This window comes from Penicillium argentinense (genome assembly GCF_028826775.1).
Source record: "Penicillium argentinense strain IBT 30761 chromosome Unknown utg000003l_segment0_segment0, whole genome shotgun sequence".
In the NCBI taxonomy this organism is placed as follows: Eukaryota; Fungi; Ascomycota; class Eurotiomycetes; order Eurotiales; family Aspergillaceae; genus Penicillium; species Penicillium argentinense.
The window spans coordinates 2,156,282-2,180,677 of record NW_026622662.1 but is presented as its reverse complement, the minus strand read 5'-3'; the positions used below and the strand labels follow the sequence as shown (position 1 = coordinate 2,180,677).

The following is a 24,396-nucleotide window of genomic DNA, read 5'->3' as shown; positions in this document are numbered from 1 at the left end:
GCATTTGCGGTTACCACTTTGCTAACCGTACCCGCAATTTGCGGTTTTGGTTAGCCATAGCTAGCCGCAAGATAACCGCACTAGCATAACTCTCGCTAATTTACCCTATTCCAACCCCCACGTGACTCTTATACAGCTGAAAATGTCTTCTTTTTAATTGTAAGATACGCATGTTCCAGTTATTCCAGTACTATTCTGCACTTTCTTCCACTTGATATACGTGTCAGGATGAGGAATTGTCAGCATTGGCTGGTATCCGATGACAAAGCAAGCTGACTGATGCTAAATCATATAACCAGGAATGTGTGGAAGAAGAGTGAGATCAGTCAAAGAGATAGAACTGTCTGATTAACTAGTAATGTAACTAAGTAGATATTGAAGAGGGGAACGCTCGATGGCTGCACGCGCTGAGACGTGCGGGTCGATTCAGCAGAAAAACCACCACAAAACCCACGCGTAGCAATCAGGAAACAGCGAGAAGCCCAAATGTAGGGGTCAGGTCGGGGAGGTGTAAGAAGGTGTATTCTAGAACTAGCTATCCGGCCACTGTATACTGCCGGCTATGTCACATAGTCTGGATGGCACCCATGTAGTAGGGGAGGGGGTCTCCCCACTACACTAACTAACGATTGGTCCCCCCCGTTTCCACTGGCGACCAAAACGACGCCCAAAATGGCTCCCCTCTGCATCTAAACCCAGGCCCCCCTCCTTTTCGCCAATCCTGGTCGAGCGCCTATAAGATGCTTCTTCCGCCCTTTCTTCCGGGAGTCTTTCAGCACCCTCCTTTCCTTGTCTCAACTCAACTGCTTCGGTCGACCTTAACATACTTGATTTCCAAGTCTCCTATCACAAAATCTAAGCCTTAGCCTTTGTCTCCGAATTCTCCTTATAGCGTCTGTCTATACCTCTGGTTCAAGTTGACGAGCACTAGTACTGGATCGATCCCATCCTTTGCTCTATCCATGAATGGAATCTTGCGTATACTTGATTGAACAAACCACTGCAGTTTAGTAGAACCTACACGTGTAAATCCAGTAGAGGGCCGTATTGATACCTGATATCCTTGATATTCCCGCTACTCTTCCACACTATCAGAGAGCAGCCCATTGAAACAAGCACAACCGAAAGACATGAAGTATACCAAACGCAATAATATTAGCTCAGACATTAGTTCCGCCAACGTCATCTTCTAACCAACCTAACCTCAGGCAAATGCCTCCTCCTGTATCGGGATTTTCTCTGACATGACATCCAGGCACTGCGAGCTAGCCATCCATAAACATAAACCGTTGCCCATGGGGGCAGGTCATCGTAAATACACAATCAATCAATCATTCGTATGCCTTGTCGAAGTCCCCTTTTCCACATCACTAGCATCAGACTCATTCTCGGACTCATTCTCGGACTCATCCTTGCGTTTGAACTTCATCATCTGTCCCAGACGACGGCATCTGCGCGCAAACGGCCGCCAGATCCAGTGCATCCCCCGACTAAGCGGATGATACACCATCACGAACGGCTTGCCGACAACGTGGACAATGGCCGCAAACCAGGGGTCGGGGAATGTGCGGATGACCATGGCCCAGGGGAGGGAGAATGCAGCCACCACGATACAAATGGCCCATTGGACCCCGTTGATGGGGACGATGCTGAAGGCGACGCCGCCGTAGTTGGCGATTACGGCTTGGCAGCCGACCATGATGATGTTGATGCCGATGAAGAACCAGTTGCGGTGGAGACCGGTTAGCACGTTGAATTTATTGTCAAGGCGTCGGTTGTTGAATTCGTTGAAGATTTGCATCCAGACGAAGGTGTTGAAGACGACGGAGCGTCGGACATCGTCTTCGTAGTCCAGGAAGCCTGGAGCTTTGACAAAGTGCATGATTAGGGTTACGGTTAGTTGGAAGATGGCTTGGCCGATGATCATCTTCCACATTGTTGTTGAGAAGAGGGGGGCGCCGCCTTTGATAGGTTTGCGGTCGAGGATTTGTTCGGTTGGGGGGTCTGTTGCTAGTGCTAGGGCAGCTAGAGAGTCCCTATATAGATGTTTAGTATTGTCTTGAGAGGTGGAAAAGGGGTAACTTACATGATCAGGTTGATCCACAGCAGCTGCACCGCGGTCAGCACCGACCGCATCTGTGAATCCGCCACAGAGGAAATGAAGGTCAACAAGACGGCGGTGATGTTGACGGTGATCTGGAACTGGAGGAACTTGCGCACCGCGTCGTTGACGGCGCGTCCCCACATCAAGGCCGTCAGGATAGAAGCGAAGTTGTCGTCCATCAGGACAATAGCGGAGGCTTCTTTGGCAACCTCCGTGCCTGCAATGCCCATGGAGAAACCGATGTTGGCGGCCTTGAGAGCCGGTCCGTCGTTGGTACCATCGCCAGTGACCGCTACGATCTCGCCCATCGCCCGCAGCCGAGTGACGAGAATTCGCTTGTCTTCGGGGGAGGATCGAGCCAGAACTTGCAACTTGGGTAGCACTTCATCGAACTCCTCGTCTGTGAGACGGCGGAAATCTGGGCCTTCCATCACCACACCATCCGTGTAGATCCCACAGTCGGTGGCGATCGCCTTGGCCGTGACCATATTGTCGCCCGTCACCATGCGCACGATCACGCCGGCATGATGACACGTCGCTACTGCTTCAGGCACACCAGGACGGATGGGATCCTGGATGCCAACCACGCCGAGTAGAGACATGTCCTTTAGCAGCAGGCTGAGGTCGGCGGACGACGGATCGCTGGAGTCGACAGCCTCCGCTGGAGGCCAGGCGGCGAAGTCACGATAGGCCAGGGAGATCGTCCGGAGAGACTGCTTTGCATAGGAGAGGATGATGTTTTCGAGTCGCTCCCGCTCGGTGCCATCAATAGGTCGTGGTCCACCGGAGGTCCAGGAGGTTGAACTGTAACCGAGAACAATCTCAGCGGCACCCTTGACCAGGAAGCGATAGTGACCCGATGGCAAGCGCAAGACGGCGCCCATGCATTTGCGGCCAGAGTCGAAGGGCATCAGCTGGATGGTCTGGGCGTTGGCACGCTCCTCCACCAAAGAAGTCATTCCCAGTACATCCCTAGCGAAGCCCAGCAGTGCCGTTTCAGTCTTGGAGCCGACGAAGCCCGGCACCCCGTTTTCTTCGCCCTCGAACGCGGTCGAATTGATCGCTACCGATCCGATCATCATCTGTTTCTGCTCGGCTGGGAGGTTTTTGGCGAAGTCTGCTGATCTTGTTTCTTTGCCTGTCTGGCCCTTGTCGTCGAAGGTGGCATCGCCGAAGGTTCCTGTGACCACTGTCATGCGGTTCTGCGTGAGAGTACCTGTCTTATCGGAGCACACGGTCGTGGCGTTGCCCATCGTCTCGCAGGACTTGAGCACGCGGACCAGGTTGTTGAGCTTGACCATCCGGGTGGTTGCGAAGGCGAGGGCGAGAGTGACAGCTAAGGGGAGGCCCTCTGGCACAGCGACGACAATCACCGTGATCGCCACGATCAGGATATCTGTGAACTGCGAGGCCTTCTCAGAGCTGGTACCGGTGTTGCCTGACAAGTTGCCCAGAAACCGGAAGAGCAGAACGAAGAACAACAGCAGGGCAGCGCTGCTACCCAGTTTGGCGATAGCACCGGCGAGACGGTCCAGCTTCTTCTGCAAAGGGGTCTGTTCCATATCCTGACGCATGGCCATGAGGATCTTTCCAAAGCTGGAGTTGATGCCGACAGATGTCACCAAACAGGTGCCCACTCCCTCGAGGACCTTGCTTCCGGAGATGATAAACGGGTCCAAGTCTTGGGCCCGGCTGTGGCCTTCGTCCAGAAGACGCATCACCTGCTCGCCGCCGGTCTTCTTCAGCTGGTCGGATTCACCGGTGGCAGAGGACTCGTCGCATTTCAGGTTGTGGCCGTCGATGAAGATGCCATCCACCGGGACCAAGTCTCCCGGCTCTAGGCACAAGATATCACCCACTAGGACATCGTGAACGGAAATCCGCACCATTCTTCCCGAGCGAGTGACGGTCACCTCCCGATCCTGCTTCTTCTTGTTGAGTCGGACAAAGGCGCGTTCCTTTTGGTAGTCGTTCAGGGACCCCACCAACACCACAATGCAAATGGCCACGCAGATGGCACATCCTTCCACCCAATCGAGTCCCATCCCGGAGCTTCGTTTGGCGTGAGACCCTTCTCCTCCGCTGGAGTGGTTCGGATCAAATGTTTCGTACAGGCCCAGGGCGAGGGAAATTACGGCGGCCACGGTGAGCAGGATCAGGACCTTGTCGTTGTATGCAATCCACATGAGCTTCCACAGTGGCGTGGCTTTCTTCTCCGGCAGGGTATTGCGCTTGAACACTCGGATTCGATCGTCAAACACGTCGGCCGGCTTTTTCCAAGCTGATTTCGATGCCACGCCGCCAGCATCCTCCGTATTCCCTCTGCTGACGACAGACTCGTCCACGCTGAGACCGGCCGAGACATCCGTGTGCAGTCCCCTGACCAACGAGGGCAATCCACCCAACGCAACGAAGGCGGCGAGGGACTTAGGGTTGAGTAGTTTGTTAAGCTGTCCCGGGGAGAAGTCGAATGGGTTGTCCTTGACCTCGAAATCGCCCTCGGAGCCCGGGTCGGGTCGAAGCGCCTCCTCCAGCTCGCTGACCGAGTAGATGCCCGACGTTCCACACGATGAGGCCCGCTTCTCCTTGCATATGTCGTCCTGCGGACTGCTTGGGGCCATCGTACTGCCGCTCATGGCTCGATCCCGGCCTGTCTGGCCTTCGATGGCGGTCAGGTTGCTGTTCGATCGATCTCGGGAGAGGGTATCGTCGTTGCCCAGTGTGAGGCCCGAGGCACTGTTATTGTCGGGCACCTGGACGGTAATCTCAGGAATCGAGTTTGCGCCTAGATCGCCTGGCTCCTGCGTTCTTCGAGCTTCCATCGTGGTAAAAATCGAACGGTTCCTGGCGCTGGTGCGAGAGAACTACTAGTCGTGCATCCACAGCCATTCGTGGTTTAGAGAATTCGGCCAGGGTTATAGCCGCTGAGCGACGACTTCCCATGATAAAACTCTGGAGGTGAACGATCACCTTTGCACAGTCTCACTCTCTCGGTCTCGGCGGCCGCGTTATGGGGTCCAGCATTGCTATGCCAAGAGATTGTCAAGAAGGCCCAGACGGGCCAAGCCCGTCCATGCAGGGAGGGCCATCGATGATCGCGATGACTAGCTGTAATCTAGTCCAGAGGGGTTTCACCAGCGCTGGCTAGAACCAGCACGAAGGATGTCTGGCTTGCGGGGGATCTACTTACCAACGCGGGGGAGGACTCCGTCGTGAGGCATCTCGTCCGCAAGAATGGCCGTGCTCCAGGGTAAAAACGCGGGGTGAATCCGATAGAAAAGCCCCGGCATCTCCACAGTTTCGCCTTGCCAAACAATGCAAGCCTTGTTTTGTCTATTTTCTCCGTCTGAATCGTGACCAGCATAGCCCACCATGGGGTTCAATCTGCATGCCGAAAACAGCAACGATCCACCTGAGGTGCGCAACTGGCGCGTGCATCTCATCGCCCTGGTCGTGAGTATGGGAGCCATTGCCAGTATGTCCACTTCACCCCGAGCATGTCCTTGAGGGCGAATGGTTAATGCGATGGGTGGGGTAGTGGGTTACGATACCAGTGTCATCGGAGGCACCATGGCCTTGGAGCCCTTCCGCCGTGACTTTGGCATGGAGCGTGTCTCCGACCTGGAGACTGACACGCTGGAAGGGAACATCGTGTCGACCTTCCAGGCTGGTTGTTTCTTCGGGTCTCTGCTCACCTTCCCCTTGGCCGAACGGTTTGGGCGCAAGATGGCCATTGTGATGGCCATTTCCATTTTCTGCGTGGGAGGAAGTCTGATGGTGAGACCCCTTTGAATCACTAGTCACTAGAAAGATGTTTTCAATAGCTAATACACAAGGAATGAACAAGACTGCTGCTTCAGGCCATCTGGGCATGATCTATGCCGGCCGGGCCATCGCTGGGTTTGGCATCGGCTCCGTGTCCCTGCAGGTTCCCGTGTACATCGCGGAAACAGTACGTTAGCTGTGCACTAGATGGGATTGTGACGGATCTAATAAAGCCCATCTAGTCACCTCCCTCAATTCGCGGTCGTCTGGTCGGCATCTTCGAGATTTGTTCCCAGGGGGGCGGTATGTGGGGGTTCTGGATCAACTATATCGTCAATCGCACCATCCCCCCAGAGAAGATGGCGCAGTGGCAGGTTCCTCTGGGTCTCCAGCTGCTGCCGGGTGGTCTGCTACTCCTGGGGATCTTCTGGTGTCCGGAGACCCCCCGGTGGTATGCAAAGCAAGACCGGTGGGAGGAAGCCGAGCGCAGCCTCATCTGGATCCGAAAGCTTCCCGCCGATCATCCCATGATTCAGGATGAGATGCAGCAGATCCGCGAGCAGATCCAGATCGGAGTCCCTGCAGCAGGAACCAAGCATGATTTCTGGAATTACGTCCACCGACTGTGGCAGAGAGGCACCCGCAACCGGATCGGCATTGGCCTTCTGCTGATGGCGTTCCAGAACCTGACCGGCGTCAATATCATCACATAGTAAGAGCAACTTCCCTTGCTTTTGGGGCACGCATGCACCGCTAACCCTGCCACAGCTACTCGCCCCGGATCTTTGAAACCCTGGGAATAACAGGTACAGATACGAAACTGTTTGCGACGGGGTTTTATGGGGTGGCCAAAACCTTGGGAATGATCATCTTCAGCGTCTGGCTGGTCGAGAAAGTGGGACGCCGCAGCGGGCTGATCTGGGGCGCCTTCGTCGGCAGTCTGCCCATGTGGTATATCGGGGGCTACGTCTTCCGGGCGGACCCCGAAGGCGCAGCAGCTCGTGGCGACACGGCGCGCAATGCATGGAGTTACATCGCCATGGTCTGTGTCTACCTGTACGGGCTAATCTATTGTGCCACCTGGCAGGGCATCACCTGGGTGATCTGCTCCGAAGTTTTCCCGATTGACATCCGCATGCTCTGCGTGGCGCTGACCACGGCGAATCAGTGGCTGTGGTCGTTTATCATCAGCCGCACTACGCCATATATGATCACCTCGCTGGGATACGGGACATATTTCTTCTTTGCCGCGTTGATGGTGTGCATGGGCTTTTGGGCGTGGTGGTTCATTCCCGAGACCAAGGGGAAGTCGCTGGAGGATATGGAGGTTTTGTTCGGGGCTCAGCCCGCGCCAGGGAATGCGGAATGGGGGGTGAAGGAAGACATGGAGGTTGCAAAGGGAGGAATGATGACGGCTCATGTGGAGAGAATCTAGGGTAATCCTAGCCGTAAGCCCTAATTCATGATCGTATCCTCCTCCACTCCATCCATACATCTCTTTAGGATTGAATCTCCATTGTATCTTCTCTTTCCCTCTCTTCTCTCTTCTTTCTTCCTCGTCTCCTTATCTCTTTCATCGTTCTCCAACACTCCCCTCCCTTCCAAGTTGCTACCCCCCGCACCCCCGACTCGGCATGGATTCCCTTCCCCCGTTACATTAATTCTCCCCGCTTCCCCGCCCTGCGTGGCAACGGACTAGATTCCCAGCAGGATGTGATGCATCTCCACGGTCTCTCTCCCCTTCTCACCAGATATCATGAGAGATACGCATGACAAGCCGGACCCCGGCACAGACCGCCCTGCGAGCGGAGCCGGCCCCCGTTCTCCGTACCCATGCCCAGAGTGGTAAAAGATAGAGCGTGGCAGTGCTCTTGGGACTCACTCATTACTGCGGGGGCACCGCATCGGGAAAAACAAGTTCAATATTTTGACTTTGACGTCTAAGCCAAGCAGAACACGCTCGCGGTCGGCTGGGAACGCCTGCGCAATTTCTTTTCCCACCCGCAGCCAGTCTCTCGCCAAAACCACTTTCGCCATCGCCATCGCCGATAGGGACCTGTCGTCGCTGATGTTCTGCCCTCGAACACACCTCTCTGCCCTGCTCTGACGGCATTTGTTTGCTCCTTTGGCCGTCTGTCAATCATGAACACGAGTGGCTGGCTCGCCCATGATGGAAGACGTGTCTCGCACGTCGCGGACCCGAATACCCCCCAGGATTGAACGCCGTCGCACCGTGGGGGATGACCCAGCTGGGTCGTGGACCTCGCGGACGAAGCCCGTCACCATCGCTTGTGAGCGGTGTCGGAGAAGGAAGATTCGATGCGATGGGGAGACGCCGTGTGCGACTTGTCGCCGTTTCTCGTTGCATTGCGTACGACCCCAGAAGAGCAGCGATGGCCAGGCGGCGCTGGAGCAGCGCGTACAACAGCTGGAAGCGCGCATTGTTGAGTTGAGCACCGGGTTACCAAACCCGCCGGTTACATACTCTGGAGATAATCGTTCAGCACGTCATCCCTCGCCGCCGTCTCTTCACCTGCTCACTGACCTGGCGCCGCCGAAGTATGCCGACTCTGATTCCGAGTCATTTGGGCACCTGTTCCCCGATAGCAGTCCCTCCACGCTGGACATCCCTCGGATCAAAGTGGTGGACTTTGTCGATAACATATCACCACCGTCCTCGTCCTACATGTCGTCCACAGTGTCTGCAGCTCCGAGTCCCCTATCCCCCATGTTTGACGGACGCTTACTGCCGCCAAACATGGGGATGACGTTATCTCCCCCGATGTTGGTGTCTCCGTGGCCCGGACATGATTCTATCCCCCATCTATCACCAGGGAACGTGGTAGAATCGCCCCGCTCGCGACGGTCATCAATGTCAATCTCAGAGTACAATCTGGAGCTGGACCATTCGAACCCCAACTTCCCAATGGTCGACATGGGAGAAGACATCAAACCACAGAGCTTCAGCTTCTTCCCGCCCCCCGAGACGGACAATCTCAGTGGCATGCCGACTAGCGTGGAAATCCAGCCCCTTCTAGATATTTTCCTCCAAAAGACCCCCGGAATGGGATATCCCCTCGGCCATGACATGTTCCAGATCTTTCTCGATATCATCGACGGTCCGTCGCACCGACCTGACACTCCCGGAGATGGATACCCGGTCTCCATGGCCAAGTTTCACGTGTACATGGCGATAGCGGTGGGATTACGGATGAAAGATAACTGTCGACCGCGAGAATTGGAGTTGCTGGAGACCTGCTATCGGGTGGCTGTGGAGCAGATTCGGTCGCGTCGTTTCTGGGACCAGCCCTTGGCGGGTGAAGCTGCGGTGCTACTGATGTTGTTCGCACAAGCTAGTCAGCAAACAAGATCATGATGTGATATGGCCAGTGGCACTATTTTAGATATATACGTAAATTTCCTCTTCCTAGCTTCATGATATACGAACTCATTCCGCACCACTACTGCTGTCAACTTATCCTAATCATACAGATTTTCTTCGTTTCTCCCTAACGTAATTCACCACCGAGTGAGCCACACCGCCGAGTGAGCCACCCAGCCAAAAAATCGCGTCTCCACACGTCCCTCTATCTTCCACCAACAACCTTGTCTCTAAATCGCGTCAGATCAAGCCAAAATGCTATACAACAAGAGGGTCGTATCTCGTTGGACATACAAACTATAAAAAACAAGGAAATCAGCTCGATTCGGCAGGCTGCAGTGCGATTCCAAGTCAACCGTTGTACGCTCACGCGTCGGCTCCGCGGTACTACAAGTCGCGCTGAAACGCGCCCAAATGGCCATAAATTGACAGAAATCGAAGATAACTCACTTCTACAATAGGTTCTATCAATGGACGATGGTGGCGGAGCACCTAGACCCTCTACAGTGCAAGAAATGGCTGATTTTTTACTACGACCTCGCGGTACAAGCAACACTACACCGATTGGCCAAAATTGGGTCACAAAATTTGACGAGCGCCATCCAGAGATTAAATCTCGCTTTTCACGGCGATATAATTACGAGCGCGCACAACAGGAGGATCCAAAAGTCATACGCGAGTGGTTTACTACCGTACAAACCGCGATCTCTACATACGGTATCCTATTGGGGGATATCTATAACTTTGACGAGACTGGCTTCGCGGTGGGCCTTACCGCAACCGCGAGAGTTATTACGCGAGCAGAATATTACGGTCGAAGATCGGTCCTACAGCCAGGAAATCGCACCTGGGTAACCGTGATCGAGTCAATCAGCGCTTCAGGGTGGGCGCTTCCACCAACGATTATCTTTAAAGGCAAAGTCTATAACGTGATTCCCGGCTAGCCGGTCATCCCGGCTACGCGGTCACCGCCTCGCAATTTTCGTCTCCGTAGTAACCCTCTGTTTTCAAACAAACACCATGCCTCCAAAACGCTCAGAAAAAGCTCAAAAATCAATTCAACAGGAAGGTCGTATTCTGCTTGCTATCAAAGCTATTCAGAATGGCAGATTTACCTCGGTCGCTGCTGCTGCTCGGTCTTTTGATGTGTCGCAGCTAGCTGATACAGTATGGCATTGTATGCAAGAATGGGGCTAATCTACCAAGGGGAACCAATCCAAAAAGATAGGATGAATTGATTGAAGAAAAGAAGAAAAGAGCGGACGCTGCGAGGACACGTTAGGGTGTCCTTGCTTACATGAGTAGGGTGAGGGGTTGAACCTCCCGATCTCGGAGTGTCGAGAATCCCCTAGTACAAATGAAGATATCACGACACAAACGGAACTAAACTATTTCGGGTGCTACCCCACTATCCTCGACATGATGTCCCACGTACAACTCTCGGTGCTAGGATCCAAGGGCGAAAAAATCAGTCCGGTACTCGCTCAGCTCTGTATAAATTTACTCAGCTTGAAGAGGACTCTATCCAGGATTGGTTAATATCTATGGATCAGAGAGGTGCAGCTCTCACAATCTCTATGTTAAGAGATATGGCTAGTTTACTGCTGCAATCTCGCGGTTCTAGCTCCTCTTCAAACCCACCAACTGTGGGTAAAAATTGGCCAACTGAGTTTATTAAAAGGCATCCAGGCCTGAAAACTCGTTTCTCACGCAAATATGACTACAAGAGGGCCGAGAATGAGGACCCAGCCATAATAATTGAGTGGTTTAAGCTGGTTGAGAAAACAATCCGAGAAAATATCATTATTTCGGACGATATCTACAACTTTGACGAATGTGGCTTTTCCATGGGGATAAATGCGACTTCGAAGGTTATCACGCAAGCATTTTTCCATGGTCGGAGAGGTGTTTTGCAGCCTGGGAATCGTGAATGGGTCACAGTTATCGAAACTATCTGCGCATCTGGGAGGGGCCCTTCCACCATACATCATTTTCAAAGGCAAGAACTTCATGGCTAGATGGTTCGATCACCTTCCAAAGCAGTGGGCTCTTAATGTTAGTCCTAGAGGCTGGACTAGCAATGATATTGGATTAGATTGGCTCCAGAAACACTTTATTCCACATACAACAAGTCAGACAAAGGGGAAGTTCAGACTTCTAGTCCTTGATGGCCACGACAGCCATCTTACAGCCAGATTCGACCAGATCTGCAAAGAAAACAACATCATTCCGATTTGTATGCCTTCGCATGCCTCTCATCTTTTACAGCCTTTGGATGTTGGCTGTTTTGCTGTTCTAAAGAAGCTTTACGGCACGGAAGTTGCAGAGTATATGAGATTGGGTATCGATTCTATTGAGAAAGACGACTTCCTAGAGATTTTTCCACAAACACGAGGGCACGCTTTTAAAGAGGCTACTATTCAGAATGCCTTTGCGGCTACTGGTTTAGTTCCCTTAGACCCGAATCGCGTGCTAGAAAAGCTCAATATTCGTCTTCAATCACCACCTCTCCCGGATCGACCAACCTCACAGGGTTCAACTTCTGATAGCAATATCTCTGCCGGTATCCCTCAGACAACCAAACAACTCAAAAAAAGGAAATCTAGGCTCGATTCTGGCCTAAGTTCAGTCACAGATAAGATCTCTTCGCCCACTAAGCGAGATCTTCAACAGTATTATAACATGACTGTCAAAATGCTTCATTCGCATATCTTAATGAAGGATGAAATCAAGCGTTTACGGGAGGCAAACAAAAAACAGGTGAAGAAAAGAGCTAGATCTAGAAGGCAAATTGCTCATGAAGGCAGTTTGACCGAAGTTTTGGATATCATACATCCTGTTGGTGGAGAAGGAGGTGGTGCAGGTGAATATATATCTGGTCTCGTAGCTGCTCCACAACCTACTGTTGAACCTTCACTACCGGTTTTACCTGCTATACGACGCCGGATAACCTGTTCTGGGTGTGGAAAACAAGATCACAATATCTCTAGATGTCCACAGAAAGTTTAAACAGCAAAATTCAATCTTTTTTGGGTATTAAAATCGTTGTTGAAGATTTACAATTTTTGAATTTTTGATGCGGTGACCGCGTAGCCGGGATGACCGGCTAGCCGGGAATCACGTTAAAGAGTCGTGGTTTGATAATCTTCCACTCGACTGGTGCTTCGAGGTTAGCGCAAACGGGTGGACAACCGACGAAATAGGCCTTCGGTGGCTTCAAAAGTGTTATTCCATCGACAAATCCCCGTACAATTGGTCAATATCGACTACTAGTCCTCGACGGCCACGGCAGTCATTTAACACCACAGTTCGATCAACTTTGCTCAGAAAATAAGATCATACCGATCTGTATGCCAGCTCATAGCTCTCATCTTTTAAAGCCGCTCGATATCGGGTGTTTTGCAGTTCTTAAACGCTCATACGGAAGCTTAGTTGACCAGAAATTGCGGCTCGGTATTAACCATATCGACAAGCTTGATTTCCTCGCAGCATACCCACAAGCTCGTACCGGCGCATTTAAATCGGATAAGATCAAAAATAGCTTTAAAGCAGCCGGTTTAGTGCCAATAAACCCAGAACCAGTGCTTAATAAGCTTAATATTCAGCTTCAAACGCCAACACTATTACCCGAGCGACCTTCAAGCCGATCAAGCATTTACTACCCTACAACACCTGTAAATTTTGCGCAGCTCGCAAAGCACGCAATATCAGCTAAAAATTTACTAAAATATCGATCGGAAAGCTCGCCAACGCCTACAAAACAAGTGGTTGACCAGGCGTATAGAGCGCTTGAGCAAGTCATGACAGAGCTAATTTTTACCAAGCAAGAAAACCAGGGTCTACGGGCTGAGCTAGAGAAAAAGAAGCAAAAGCGACGTCAATCAAATAGAATAATACCACACGATGGAGGATTATCAGTGTAGGAAGTTCAGGAGCTCGTACAAGCGCCTGAGCCTATACCACAAGCACCGGCACCAGTACCAGCACTACCGTCGCAGCATATTCAAACTGCTGTAGCACCATCGCACCGACGCCTACCAAAATATGGTAAATGTGGGGAAATAGGCCATAAGAGAAATGCGTGTCCAGTTAGAGATTGATCAATAAATATTGGCTTTATGGTTGATAAAATGCACTAAATATTAGAAACTAGTTGGTTGGGCGGCCCACTCGGCAGTGTGGCTTACTCGGTGGTGAATTACGTTACTTGCTAAGTTTATCGTCAATCACAGAGAAATATGTCCGTCACGCTGTTGCTCTTGCTCTCTCGGCGAGCATCCTCCATACCGTGAGAGGCCGGTGTAGCGCAAAGGCGCGCTTCTCAGACCCGTCGATCGCCATCTCGCATCGAGCGTATCCCTCCTCAATGAAGGTCTCGAGAGACATGGGGGAGCAAGAATTTCCCAGGCGTTCACCTAGCTTCACGGCGTCCACCAGCGCATGATTGCCACCCTCCCCTGCGAATATTGGCATGGCGTGAACGGCATCTCCCTTCAACCCGACCCGCTTCAATGCCATAACCTTTGAGCCCTGCTTCGGCGTTCGGATTCGTAGACCCTGACGGGATGTCGTCCGTCAGGAGGACTCGGGCTAAGGATACATCTACGAGTCTGGCGCCGATGATGAGAACCGGGCGTGTTGTAGACATTCTGACAAGTCGGGAGGAGAGTCGTGTTTGAGAGCGTGGAAATCTCCCTCTTTCAGTTGTAGACCGTTTGCCTGGCCTCATCTCCCACGGGATGTGGGTGGACGGTGGAGCCATCCTCGATGTTCCTGTTCCATCCGTCAGTCACCGTTACTCACCGATTGCCTATGCGCTATGAAACCGCACGGTTTTGTGCGCAAAGGAATTGACTGTTTCTAGAAGGACGTGGCATCGTCACGGTTTGAATGGGAATCGACTGTCAGTAAAAGGCATGCGCTTGCTATCCAATTTTCCGCTTGGGATCGTATTACTACATCCGCTATACTGGAAGATGTCGAGGAAGTGTGGTGTTGCCACCGGAACGGAGATTGAAGATAGTGTATCTTCCTGGTTGATGGGGAAGGCTGTCCTCTCAATCGATATCACTGTCCTATTAATACAGGCAGCCTCGGATGCCGATGACAGAACCACCTTAATCTCCCTGCATCCATGTCAGTGGACAGATCAGTGGGTAGCAAGCCCATCCGCCAGTCAGAAAAGGTCATGTAGGACTTTCGCATATTTCTGAAGTTCCGCAGGTTCGTGCATTCAGGGGATCTTCATGGAAGAACACCGATCGAGACCGATTATGAGGGGTTTACTACTGTCAGGGGCTTGTCGCCCGTTCAGGGATAAATACTCCCAGAATCGCATGTGGACAGTTTAATACAGTCAAGTCAAGTTCTGTTGATTCCATTAAGGTCGATTTGTCTAGCAGGCCCTCATTCGATATTCAGTGCTTCGTCGTAGCCGATCTCAACAGTTTTTTCGAACAAAAAATGATAGAGTATACTTCTACGTAAAATATATATTTCCAAACTCAACCACCACATATCAAAATTACATAGACCATCAGCCTTAATATTAGATTGATCTCTAATTTGGCCATATGCGACCGTATAATGTTAAGATGAATATACATTTTCCTTAAATGTTTCCTCAAAATACAAATTATCATATGTGACTTAAAATAAGGTAGTTCATACAGAACCAAACCAAAACACATGTACTTAAGGCATAAAAATCGGGCAAATTTTAGGCAGAATCAGGCCAAATTAGGCAGAAAATGGGCTCACCTGGATTCTGGGATTCTGGGATTCTGTGGATTCTGGGATGGGAGGGGAGTGGGAGCAGCCCTTCTCCCATGGGAGCGGTGGGAGCAAAATTGCTCCCACGGGAGTCCAATTTTACAGCCTAGTGGGGACATTCGGCAACTATAGGATAGCATCGTCTTCAGCGCCTATCATATTTATGACGCATGCCCCACCGTTCAGCTGTAGGAGTGGAGGATCGGGCTCCATAGATCAATTATAGACCGAGCAAGACAGTGCTTGGATCTCGTGTTTATGTCACTGTGGGCTGCTCGGCGATGTTAGAGTGTATACTAAGCGGGGTAATCAATACTAGAAGTTATGACTGGCTGGGTGAATAGCAAGCTGCCGATCGTTATCTGCAAAAAGCACCACAAGTGTTCAAACTAATTTAGTTAACCGGCCCCACGTAATTTTTACCAAAATTACTGGACCCTCGCTTGTTGGTAAAAATTACGTGGGGCCGGTTAGATGTTGACAGTGTACTTTATGGTACGCGACTGTAATGTCACAGAAGACTGCGGCGCACAACCCTCTGGCCCGCAATGATCGGTTGGCGATGGGAGTCTGTTTGCGTTAGCAGTCGGACCAGATCCCCACACATGTCAAACATGAGCCAATCGCCGATTGATCGTCGGCAGTTCGATCTGTCAGTACCGAATCTCCCACATTCCCATTTCGGACTGATGCAGCTTGATCCGCATCAGGATGTCCGAGGTCTCAGCTGCGGGCTAGGTAGCAACACCAACTCATACATAATCGAAATAAGAATAAGAGCAATAATAATAAGGACCATTCCCTGACTTGTGTATTCCTTCCTTCCTTCCCATATTTATTTCCTTGCCCTCTTCCACTCCCCCTTCGCAACCTTCCCGCTCTTCATCATGTCTACCGAGCAAAAGCAAGCGCAACCGGATCCCATGATCGACCAATCTTCCAAGCATGACATTACAGCCTCAGGCACGGAGCCCCAAGGGGGCGAGACCAGCACAGGAGACACGACGACCCAGGTGCATTTCGAGACCACAACGATACAGCAGGCGTCCCTGATGCCTCACACCACAACAAAACACTACACGTTCCAAGTGCCTCAGAAGGTTGAGGTTCTCTTTTCCCTTTCTTCTCCTATTCGTATAATGGATCAGCTAATATTGATTGGGTTGTCGTTTGTAAGAACGAAATCTTGTATAGTTCAAAGACTACTCAGGAGCAAGATGATGAATTGGACAGTTACTAAGAGGACGCCTTTCCACATGGAACCGGGATATCCGAAAGTGGCATCAGCATAAACGAATCTGAATGCCGAGCATGTACTGTACATGGTCAGAACGCAATACCGCTGATTGGCCGCGTTCGGTCGTGGCCTAAGCGCCTCTCTGTGGATCTTAACATGGGATCAACAAATAAACAAATAATTCTATGACGTCTTAGTAACCGAGCGCTGCTTGCCAGAGCATCATCACAATGGATCCATGAACTCGCAGATTTTACATCAATCTTACAGTTCTCAACAATTACTGTATCGACCTCGAAGATCACCAGTCAGAAGATTGGCATGAGCCGGAGGGGCCCTGAAGGGACTATCATATTCTATGGAATTCAAAAATTTATTGATTGGACTTCGGAAGCAATAATACCTAGTGCTTGAGTTCTTCTGGCCTTCCTGCTGTCTACTACCTCTGGGTAAATTGATCCATGGGTTTGTTAATATGACACTTCCCATTTATTAAGTGCCATTTTCAACCTCCTCGTAAACCAGCCGAACCCTTCCAATTTTAGTAAGTGACATGTCCATCATCAGCTCCACTGCTGCGCATTAGCGTCAAGATTTGGCGACCGATCCATAATAGCGTGGCTAGCAGGGACCGGCGTCGCGAGATAAAAAGGGGATTGATGCTCCAGCGAAGCTTTTTATGAACAATCGTCCCCTCCGGCGGCTGAACATGCCTTTCCGTTGCTTCAAGTCCAAGAAGAAGGCGAGCGCGGTCCCACCACCTGCGGGCGACGCTCAACCCGAAGGAGTTTCCCAAAAGTACCGGTTGCAAAAGCCCCGGTAACGACTCCTGCGCCACGATCCGATCAGCCGGCACAAGCGCTGCCGGCGCCATCGCCCCCATCGCAGCCAAATGGGCTGCCAACAGACGCAATGCAAGGCTCTGGCAGCGCCTGCAAGGATGTCACGATGCATCCGGATGTCCCGGCAATGGACGAAGAGCTAATGGAGCTTTGGGTTAAGATTCGAGATCGGGTGAGGGAGCTGGCGGAGCGAGAGGGCAAATCGGTCAATGAAAACCTGGAAATGGTCGACGTCCTCGAGAATCTCGATAACAAGGAGCCAAGCAAGACGGACACAGTCAAGAAGTGTTTCGGCAATACGTTGACCGTCATCAAGAAGGTTGGCGGGATCGTCGCGGATGCCGCGTCACAGGTAAATATCCCCTCTCTTACCATGCTTGTGTGTTGTCTATCGTCCCGCATGGATGATTAACCGGAAAATAGGTCTTTGCGCCCGCGGCGCAATGCTATAATGCCATCAGCTTTCTCATCGACGCGTATGAGGGCTACCAGGGTGCGTTCGACGGGTTGGGAGAGCTTCTCGAGGAATGTACGGATTATCTCAACCGCCTACCGTACTACGTCAAAGGAAAGATGGATGCAAAATTGACCAAGGTGGCGGCCCAGCAACTGGACTTGTTTGTGAGAGTCTGCGAAGCGGCGTTAAGTTTGCGCTACAATGCGGGTTCAAAGGTCAAAATGGCGCTCAAAGTCATGTTTCTGGCGGACGACGGCGTCCAACCCCTCCTAGGGGAAATGGCCAAGCTCGTCAACCGAGAGCGCAATCTGGTCTCCGCCCAGACCTTTCTTTTCTCCCGCCAGGCGGCCGATGCGGCCCGGGAGGGGTTGGATGCGACCAAGAGGGTGGAAGGCTACGTCTCCCAGATGCACGATAAGGACAAAGAGGTCAACAGAAACAAGGCCATCACGGGGGCGTTAGGGCTCGAGGAGGAGCCGGCAACACCCTGGCGCATCCGATACCGTGAATATTTGAACCACCGGCTGCCGGAGACAGGCCAGTGGATCTTCAATGAGCCGAAATTTGCCAGTTGGGAGAGAGGACAGTCTGAAGCCAACATCCTCGCGATCGAGGGGGGCAATGGCTCCGGCAAGAGCTGTCTGGCCTCGGCCATCATCCAACATTTTCTGCACAAGAAATCAGCCACAGACATGGGCCCCCGGGTTTCCACTGCGTATTATTTCTTCGAGGGGACAGCCCGAGACGCTGTGAAGAACGCAAGCAATCTCGAGACCGCGGCCAAATCCATTGTCTGGCAGTTCGCCCAGGCCGAAAGGCACTATAAAAAGTCAGTGGCGAGAATCTGTACTGAGTCCCAGGTGATCGACCCCTCCGCCATCTCCGGCGACCTCCTGTTTGAAAACACCGATCTGCTTGATATGAACGTCGTGTTCTATATTGTCATCGACGGCCTGAGTGGTAAGATGGGAGAAGGCATGCTGCGCTTTCTGAAGCGCGCGTCCGCCGTAAAGCCGGGCAAACGTGTCCGAGTCCTCCTTACGGTCGATTCGGAGTGTTCCCAGCAGTTGGCGACTGTGGATGGTTTATCTTTCCATTCTATCCCTATTAGCTCCAAAAATCGATCTGATGTGGAAAGGCTGATCCGGTCGAGAATGGATTCCATGCTCGCCTTGAGTGATAAGACACGTCCCGAGATTCCAGAGTTAAGGGCCAGGATTTGCGACGAGCTCTATCGAGCAACCACTGGTGACTATTTCCGAATCAACCTCGCCCTCGATGATATCAGCAAGCGAGAGTATATTTCCGATATCTTGAATGCCCTGAAGAACGCAAGCAACGGGCGCGCTACACAAATCACAAAGGAAATCGAAGGACTCAATTACAACTGCTCTGAGACGGAAATCTGTGAAATAAATACGATCATTCTCTGGATTCGACGCTATCGAGACCTCTTAACGGAAAGAAAAATGACTGCGGCTCTATATGCGGAGGGTGGAGAATCATCCCTCCTGACGCTAGCGGGTAAGATCAAGGAGAAGTACCCTCTGTTCAGGATTACCAATAGGGGCGACGTGACTTTCCGGGCTCCCGAAGTTGAGGATTCCATCCCCAACAAGCGCCATTCTTCCCCTACGCAGGCGGAGGAGCAAGACAGCCAAGGGGCAGCAGTCACCCCGGGCGAGATGGCTATGGTCAAACATTTCCTCTCTACGGTTTGTCCACGGGAGACATATAACAAGTTAGACTTGGACAAGTTCCTTGAAGGCAAAAAGCAGGATCGGAGAAACCGAATCTATAAGGACGATCTGCACATTGAGGAGGCGAAGATGGCGCTCACTTGCCTGCGCCTAATCACGGGGGACATAAAGCAACCAAGTGAAGACCTTTTATCGTACGCGAGAAGCAATTTCGCTCAACATCTGTCCGCCGTCAATTTGGCGCTCGTGGACATTGAATACAAGAGGACATTTGGGCCCCACCTTGTCAAACTTTTCACCAACCACGCCTCTATTGATATCGCACTGAACAATAACGAGTTGCCTGGCCCCTCGGCAAAACAACGTCAAGTTGTCCGTCAGTTGATGTTCAGCGATACGACCGCCACACTCCTCTTTCACTGGTTTGGTGACATGGCGGTCATGTTGGAAGTCGACAATGAATCCAGGGATTGGGTCACCGGTCTGCTTCAAACTAAGGACCACAGAGAGTTGCTGACGCCAGCTGCGAAGCGAATGGCAACCCATCTGGTGCAAGAACCCCATTTCATACCACTCACCCGGGATGCCTTTCTCTTTCTCGCGGGCTTCCTCGAAAAGGTCAGCTACCTCTTGATTTCGATGGAATGACGGGTTCAAACCCTTGCTAACGACGTGCTGTAGTTCGAACCCAGGGACGAAATTCAAGGACGTCTTTCTGTGGAACGAATTGAACAGGTCGAGCGGTGGTGCGAGAAAGTATTGAAAGTGCAGAAAAATTCGTTGTGGCACACGCAAATCGGCAGCGTCCTACAAGTCTTCGGACACAAAAAGCTGGCGGAGGAGCGAGCCCGGAAAGCCCTGGGAATCGATCCAAAGAACTGGCGAGCATCCACCCTGTTGTCCGGTTTGGTCGAGCCTCGTGATGGGCTCACGATCTTGGAGCCTGCCGCGCAGGCCCTTGAGTCTAGCGGCCAATGGAAGCGATCCTCCCTCGAGCGCGTAGGTCTCGCCAAGATGCTCTTCATTATGGCGGAGCTCAGCTGGCATGAAGAGCAAATTGATGCCGCCATCGATTTCTGGACCAGAGCGGTGGAAGTCGATTTCACTGACTACGCTCGCGTGATCAAGTGTCTCAAATGCTACGCCGAGCGAGAGCGACAGTCGGACATCATTGCGATTCTGAAAAAGATGGACGAGAAATCGACGGAGCAGCTGGACGGTCTATCGGTACTGATCGCTGCTGGTGACGGTCGACTATTTCCTCATATGACGGTTTTGCAGGCGGCCGTTCAAACGGAGCAGCTGGAATTCGTCGTGTCGGCCTACGAGCGCTCAACTCAACACGTTGACGAGCTTGGGGAGCGCGCTACGCTATGCAATGTCCGGTATCACTGTGGACGAGCGGCCAATGCGCTACAGAACGGCTCGTCTAGAGCGATCAAGCATTGGCGTCAGGCCCTCGACGGCGCCGACCCCTACCTCTTGTCGACGCTAATTAGCAGTATCGCGCCATACTATCTACAAAAGGCCAACGCTTCCGGGCCCGATAACGTAACCCACAAGCGAACCGCCCACACAAGCGAACCGCCCACCCCATCAATTTTGATCTGAGTACTATAACCTCTCTTTTATAACCATCCACCATGCCACCAAATCGATCTAGTTCTGCCCGATTTTCGCAGGATAGGCAGGGCAGACTCTCATTAGCCCTGCATGCCATTCAAAATGGTCAAATTACCTCTATTCGCAAAGCAGCACGCCAATTCGACGTCCCCTGGTCCACTCTACGCGATCGCGTCAACGGTCAACAAAGTCGCTCAGAAACACGCGCCAACAACCATAAATTGACAGAAGACGAGGAGAGATCACTTCTACAATGGGTGCTCTCTATGGATTCACGTGGATCAGCTCCTCGGCCTGCTATGGTGGCAGAAATGGCCAATCTTCTATTAGCCGAACGCTGTACGCAGACTGTTGGCGTCAACTGGGTCTACAACTTTGTTAATCGCCATGATGATCTTAAATCTCGGTTCTCTCGAAAGTACAACTACCAACGAGCAAAATGCGAGGATCCAAAGGTCATACGAGAGTGGTTCGACTTGGTTCAACGCACGATTAATGAGAACGGCATCCAACCTGACGATATATATAACTTTGATGAGACTGGCTTCGCAATGGGTCTTATTGCTACTGCAAAAGTCGTCACCCGTGCTGAATACTACGGTCGGAGATCTCTTAAACAACCTGGAAATCGTGAATGGGTCACATCTATCGAGTGTATTGGTGCGTCGGGCTTCAAATTACCACCTTGTCTTATCTTCAAATCCAAGACACATCACCAGGCTTGGTACGAAGATAAAGGGGTAGGACCGGACTGGAGGATCGAAATCAGTGATAATGGATGGACAACTGATGCTATTGGCCTTCGCTGGCTGAAAGATCTCTTTATTCCGAGTACGGCGAGCCGTACAAAGGGTAAATATCGTCTTCTAGTCCTTGATGGTCATGGTAGCCATTTGACACCTCAATTCGACCGACTTTGCGCTGAACATGATATTATACCAATTTGCATGCCAGCGCATTCATCTCATTTGCTACAACCACTAGATGTCGGGTGTTTTGCGAACCTAAAGCGCGCATATGGTGGCTTGGTTGAGCGAAAAGCTCGATGCAATATCAACCATATTGACAAGCTTGATTTCCTTGCCGCCTACCCGCACGCTCGCGAGATCTCATATCACTCGGATATAATTCAGAGCGCATTCGAATCTGCTGGTTTAATACCCTTTGATCCCGATCGGGTTATATCGAAGCTTAATATTCAGCTTCGAACACCAACCCCCCCAGGAAGCCGACCAGGAAGCCGATCAAGTGAGTGGAGCCATACAACACCACTCAACACAAAACAATTATATCGGCAAGAATCTTCAGTCAAAGCTCTACTCAAATATCGATCCGTGAGCCCTCCAACGCCTACAAAGCATGTGGTAGAGCAGACTCTTAAAGGCTTCCATGTCACGCTTCAAAGGCTAGCGATGTTGGAGAAAGAAATCCGGGATTTGCGCGCTGCCAATGAGGTTCGGAAACAAAAACGCAAGAGGTCTAATAAACGCATCGACCGTACTGAAGGCATGTCAATTCAGGAGGGAAGAGACGTAATATTCAGTTCGAACCAAGCCGTTGAATCTCTGGATCCTGTTCATCCAGAACTAGCTCCGGTCGCAAATGAGACTAATACACCACGACAACGGGCGCCACCAAGATGCAGTGGTTGTGGAGGGATAGGGCATAAGATAAATAGATGTCCGAAGCAGTGATATCAATAATTTAATGGCGTTGTGGTTATTTTATATGCAAATCAAAATTATAGGTTGAGATGGGTGGGCGGTTCGCTTGTGTGGGCGGTTCGCTTGTGGGTTACGTTACCGCAGCCGTGTCGGCTTATCTCAAGAAAATCGAAACGCTTCTCCCGGAGGGCATTCCCGAGGCCGATGTCATCCTGCCTCCGAGAGTCTACGTTGCCCGGTATTACTGGAGGCAGGGCAAAGAGGTCCAGGCGAAGCATATTGCTCGAGACATCGTGCAGCTCAGTCTGGATATACTCTCTGACGATGATGAAGGGAACGACCTTCCCGCCTACAACCAACTCCTGTCGGTATTCATCACCTTTGGCGATATGACGAACGCGCTGGCAACCCGGGCGCTCGTGGCATTGCGTTTCGACGAGGAACAACGTATTGGTTGCGATGGTGACTGCAACCGCACCTGGCCCATCTCAGAGGAGATGCAGTGGTGTCAGGATTGCATCCATGCCCATTTTGACGAAGAGTGTAGCCAGAAGATCCAGCAGAATGCGCTCCCATTTTCGGTTTGTAATAAGACACATCAATTCCTCCACGCTCCTAGGATGGACGAATCCTTGAAGAGCCTCCCGCAGGGCATGGTGCCGTTTGGAGATGAGGTGATCTCGTTTGAGGATTGGTTAGGTCGCATTGGGAAGGATTATGTTAGACTGGGGAACTGAGGATGGTGTCAACCCAGACTTATTGCAGTGGATTCCACTGCAAGTCGGTGAGAGTCCTTAAGTATGGGCAGAATTTGAACCCATGTAGTCCACTGCAATTGAAATTTCCCTAGTCCACTGCAAGCTCTTTTTTTCATACAATTAATCTCAAACTTTCAGATATTCTGAGCCCTATACCTATCTCTTATTTCAATTTTGGCCTGAGCAGCCTACTAGAGATCTCGTACGAGATAATTGAAAACCTGAGGGTTTTTGAAATTGAGTTTTAATAGGGTGCGACTGGGAGGCCTAAATTAGTAGCGCACTGCACCACACTTGTAACCCCTGAGTTCTTTTTTTATACTTTTACACTCACACATATACCCACTTACTTATTTCTCTTCTTCTTCTATAAACCCAATCTCTTAATATCACATTCAACAATGCGTCCTCTAAGCCCCAAGGAGTTTGAAACTACAGGTACGTAGGCTGCGGCACATCCGCTCCAATGGATCCTGAGGCCGCTCCACAATCCGCAATTTCTTTGCTGCACTCTTCTGGTCATATGTTTGGTTTTGGTGTTTGAAAATCTTAGAAAGAGCCATCTCAATACCGTTGAGTTCAGCAACGTATACTCATGACTCCTCCATGGAACCGAGATGTCTTCGTTCAAAGATGCCTGCGCGCGGGGCAACCGCGGAGGCACCCACATGGCCTTCGTAGCCACCACCATCGGTGAAGAACGAGACCGTCGGAGGGCTGTTGGCATCTGAGGGCTGTCGGATAATCTGTGGGTGTTGGATATCTTGGTGTTCCTGGAGTTGCTGGGTCTCCTGGAGATGTTGGAGATCGTCCTGCAACCGGTCAAAAGTACGCTCACACTCCCAATCAAGGAGTTCCCTCTCAATCTGGTCATGTGAGGCTCGCGCTGCTTCTGCATCTTCAATAACGCATGGAATCCGTGCCTCCCATGGCGCTAATATGAAGGTCTCGTCTCCCACTTCTGTGGGCTAGAGGCCTGAGAACCCAGAGAGTGCAAGACCTCATTTCTCTTCCACCGTAGAGCTTCCAGTGGGCTCCACCCTCCAAGACGTCTCTGCTTTGCCTTCCTTTGATGGTACAGGCATGCTGGCT

General features: G+C 51.4%; 7 protein-coding genes across 7 annotated transcripts; 5 read left to right on the top strand and 2 right to left on the bottom strand.

The window, feature by feature from the left end:
• Positions 1-1,327: 1,327 nt before the first annotated feature.
• N7532_002919 (uncharacterized protein) lies at positions 1,328-4,926 on the bottom strand (the record flags this gene model as incomplete). The annotated part of the gene is made up of 2 exons (XM_056615413.1): positions 1,328-2,036; positions 2,087-4,926. The coding sequence occupies 2 exons, from the start codon at positions 4,924-4,926 to the stop codon at positions 1,328-1,330; spliced, it is 3,549 nt and encodes a 1,182-aa protein (XP_056478385.1).
• Positions 4,927-5,476: 550 nt separating this feature from the next.
• On the top strand, positions 5,477-7,304 carry N7532_002918 (sugar porter family MFS transporter; the record flags this gene model as incomplete). The annotated part of the gene is made up of 5 exons (XM_056615412.1): positions 5,477-5,579; positions 5,643-5,881; positions 5,952-6,056; positions 6,112-6,581; positions 6,638-7,304. 5 exons carry the CDS (start codon positions 5,477-5,479, stop codon positions 7,302-7,304), a joined length of 1,584 nt encoding a protein of 527 aa, XP_056478384.1.
• A 735-nt stretch (positions 7,305-8,039) lies between these two features.
• On the top strand, positions 8,040-9,245 carry N7532_002917 (Zn(II)2Cys6 transcription factor domain-containing protein; the record flags this gene model as incomplete). The annotated part of the gene is made up of 1 exon (XM_056615411.1): positions 8,040-9,245. One exon carries the CDS (start codon positions 8,040-8,042, stop codon positions 9,243-9,245), a length of 1,206 nt encoding a protein of 401 aa, XP_056478383.1.
• Positions 9,246-17,172: 7,927 nt separating this feature from the next.
• On the top strand, positions 17,173-19,907 carry N7532_002916 (uncharacterized protein; the record flags this gene model as incomplete). Its single annotated transcript, XM_056615410.1, has 2 exons — positions 17,173-17,454; positions 17,526-19,907. The coding sequence occupies 2 exons, from the start codon at positions 17,173-17,175 to the stop codon at positions 19,905-19,907; spliced, it is 2,664 nt and encodes an 887-aa protein (XP_056478382.1).
• Positions 19,908-20,273: 366 nt separating this feature from the next.
• N7532_002915 (uncharacterized protein) lies at positions 20,274-20,608 on the top strand (the record flags this gene model as incomplete). Its single annotated transcript, XM_056615409.1, has 2 exons — positions 20,274-20,502; positions 20,541-20,608. 2 exons carry the CDS (start codon positions 20,274-20,276, stop codon positions 20,606-20,608), a joined length of 297 nt encoding a protein of 98 aa, XP_056478381.1.
• A 2,327-nt stretch (positions 20,609-22,935) lies between these two features.
• On the top strand, positions 22,936-23,283 carry N7532_002914 (uncharacterized protein; the record flags this gene model as incomplete). The annotated part of the gene is made up of 1 exon (XM_056615408.1): positions 22,936-23,283. The coding sequence occupies one exon, from the start codon at positions 22,936-22,938 to the stop codon at positions 23,281-23,283; it is 348 nt and encodes a 115-aa protein (XP_056478380.1).
• Positions 23,284-23,897: 614 nt separating this feature from the next.
• N7532_002913 (uncharacterized protein) lies at positions 23,898-24,389 on the bottom strand (the record flags this gene model as incomplete). Its single annotated transcript, XM_056615407.1, has 2 exons — positions 23,898-24,272; positions 24,321-24,389. The coding sequence occupies 2 exons, from the start codon at positions 24,387-24,389 to the stop codon at positions 23,898-23,900; spliced, it is 444 nt and encodes a 147-aa protein (XP_056478379.1).
• Between the last annotated feature and the right edge of the window lie 7 nt (positions 24,390-24,396).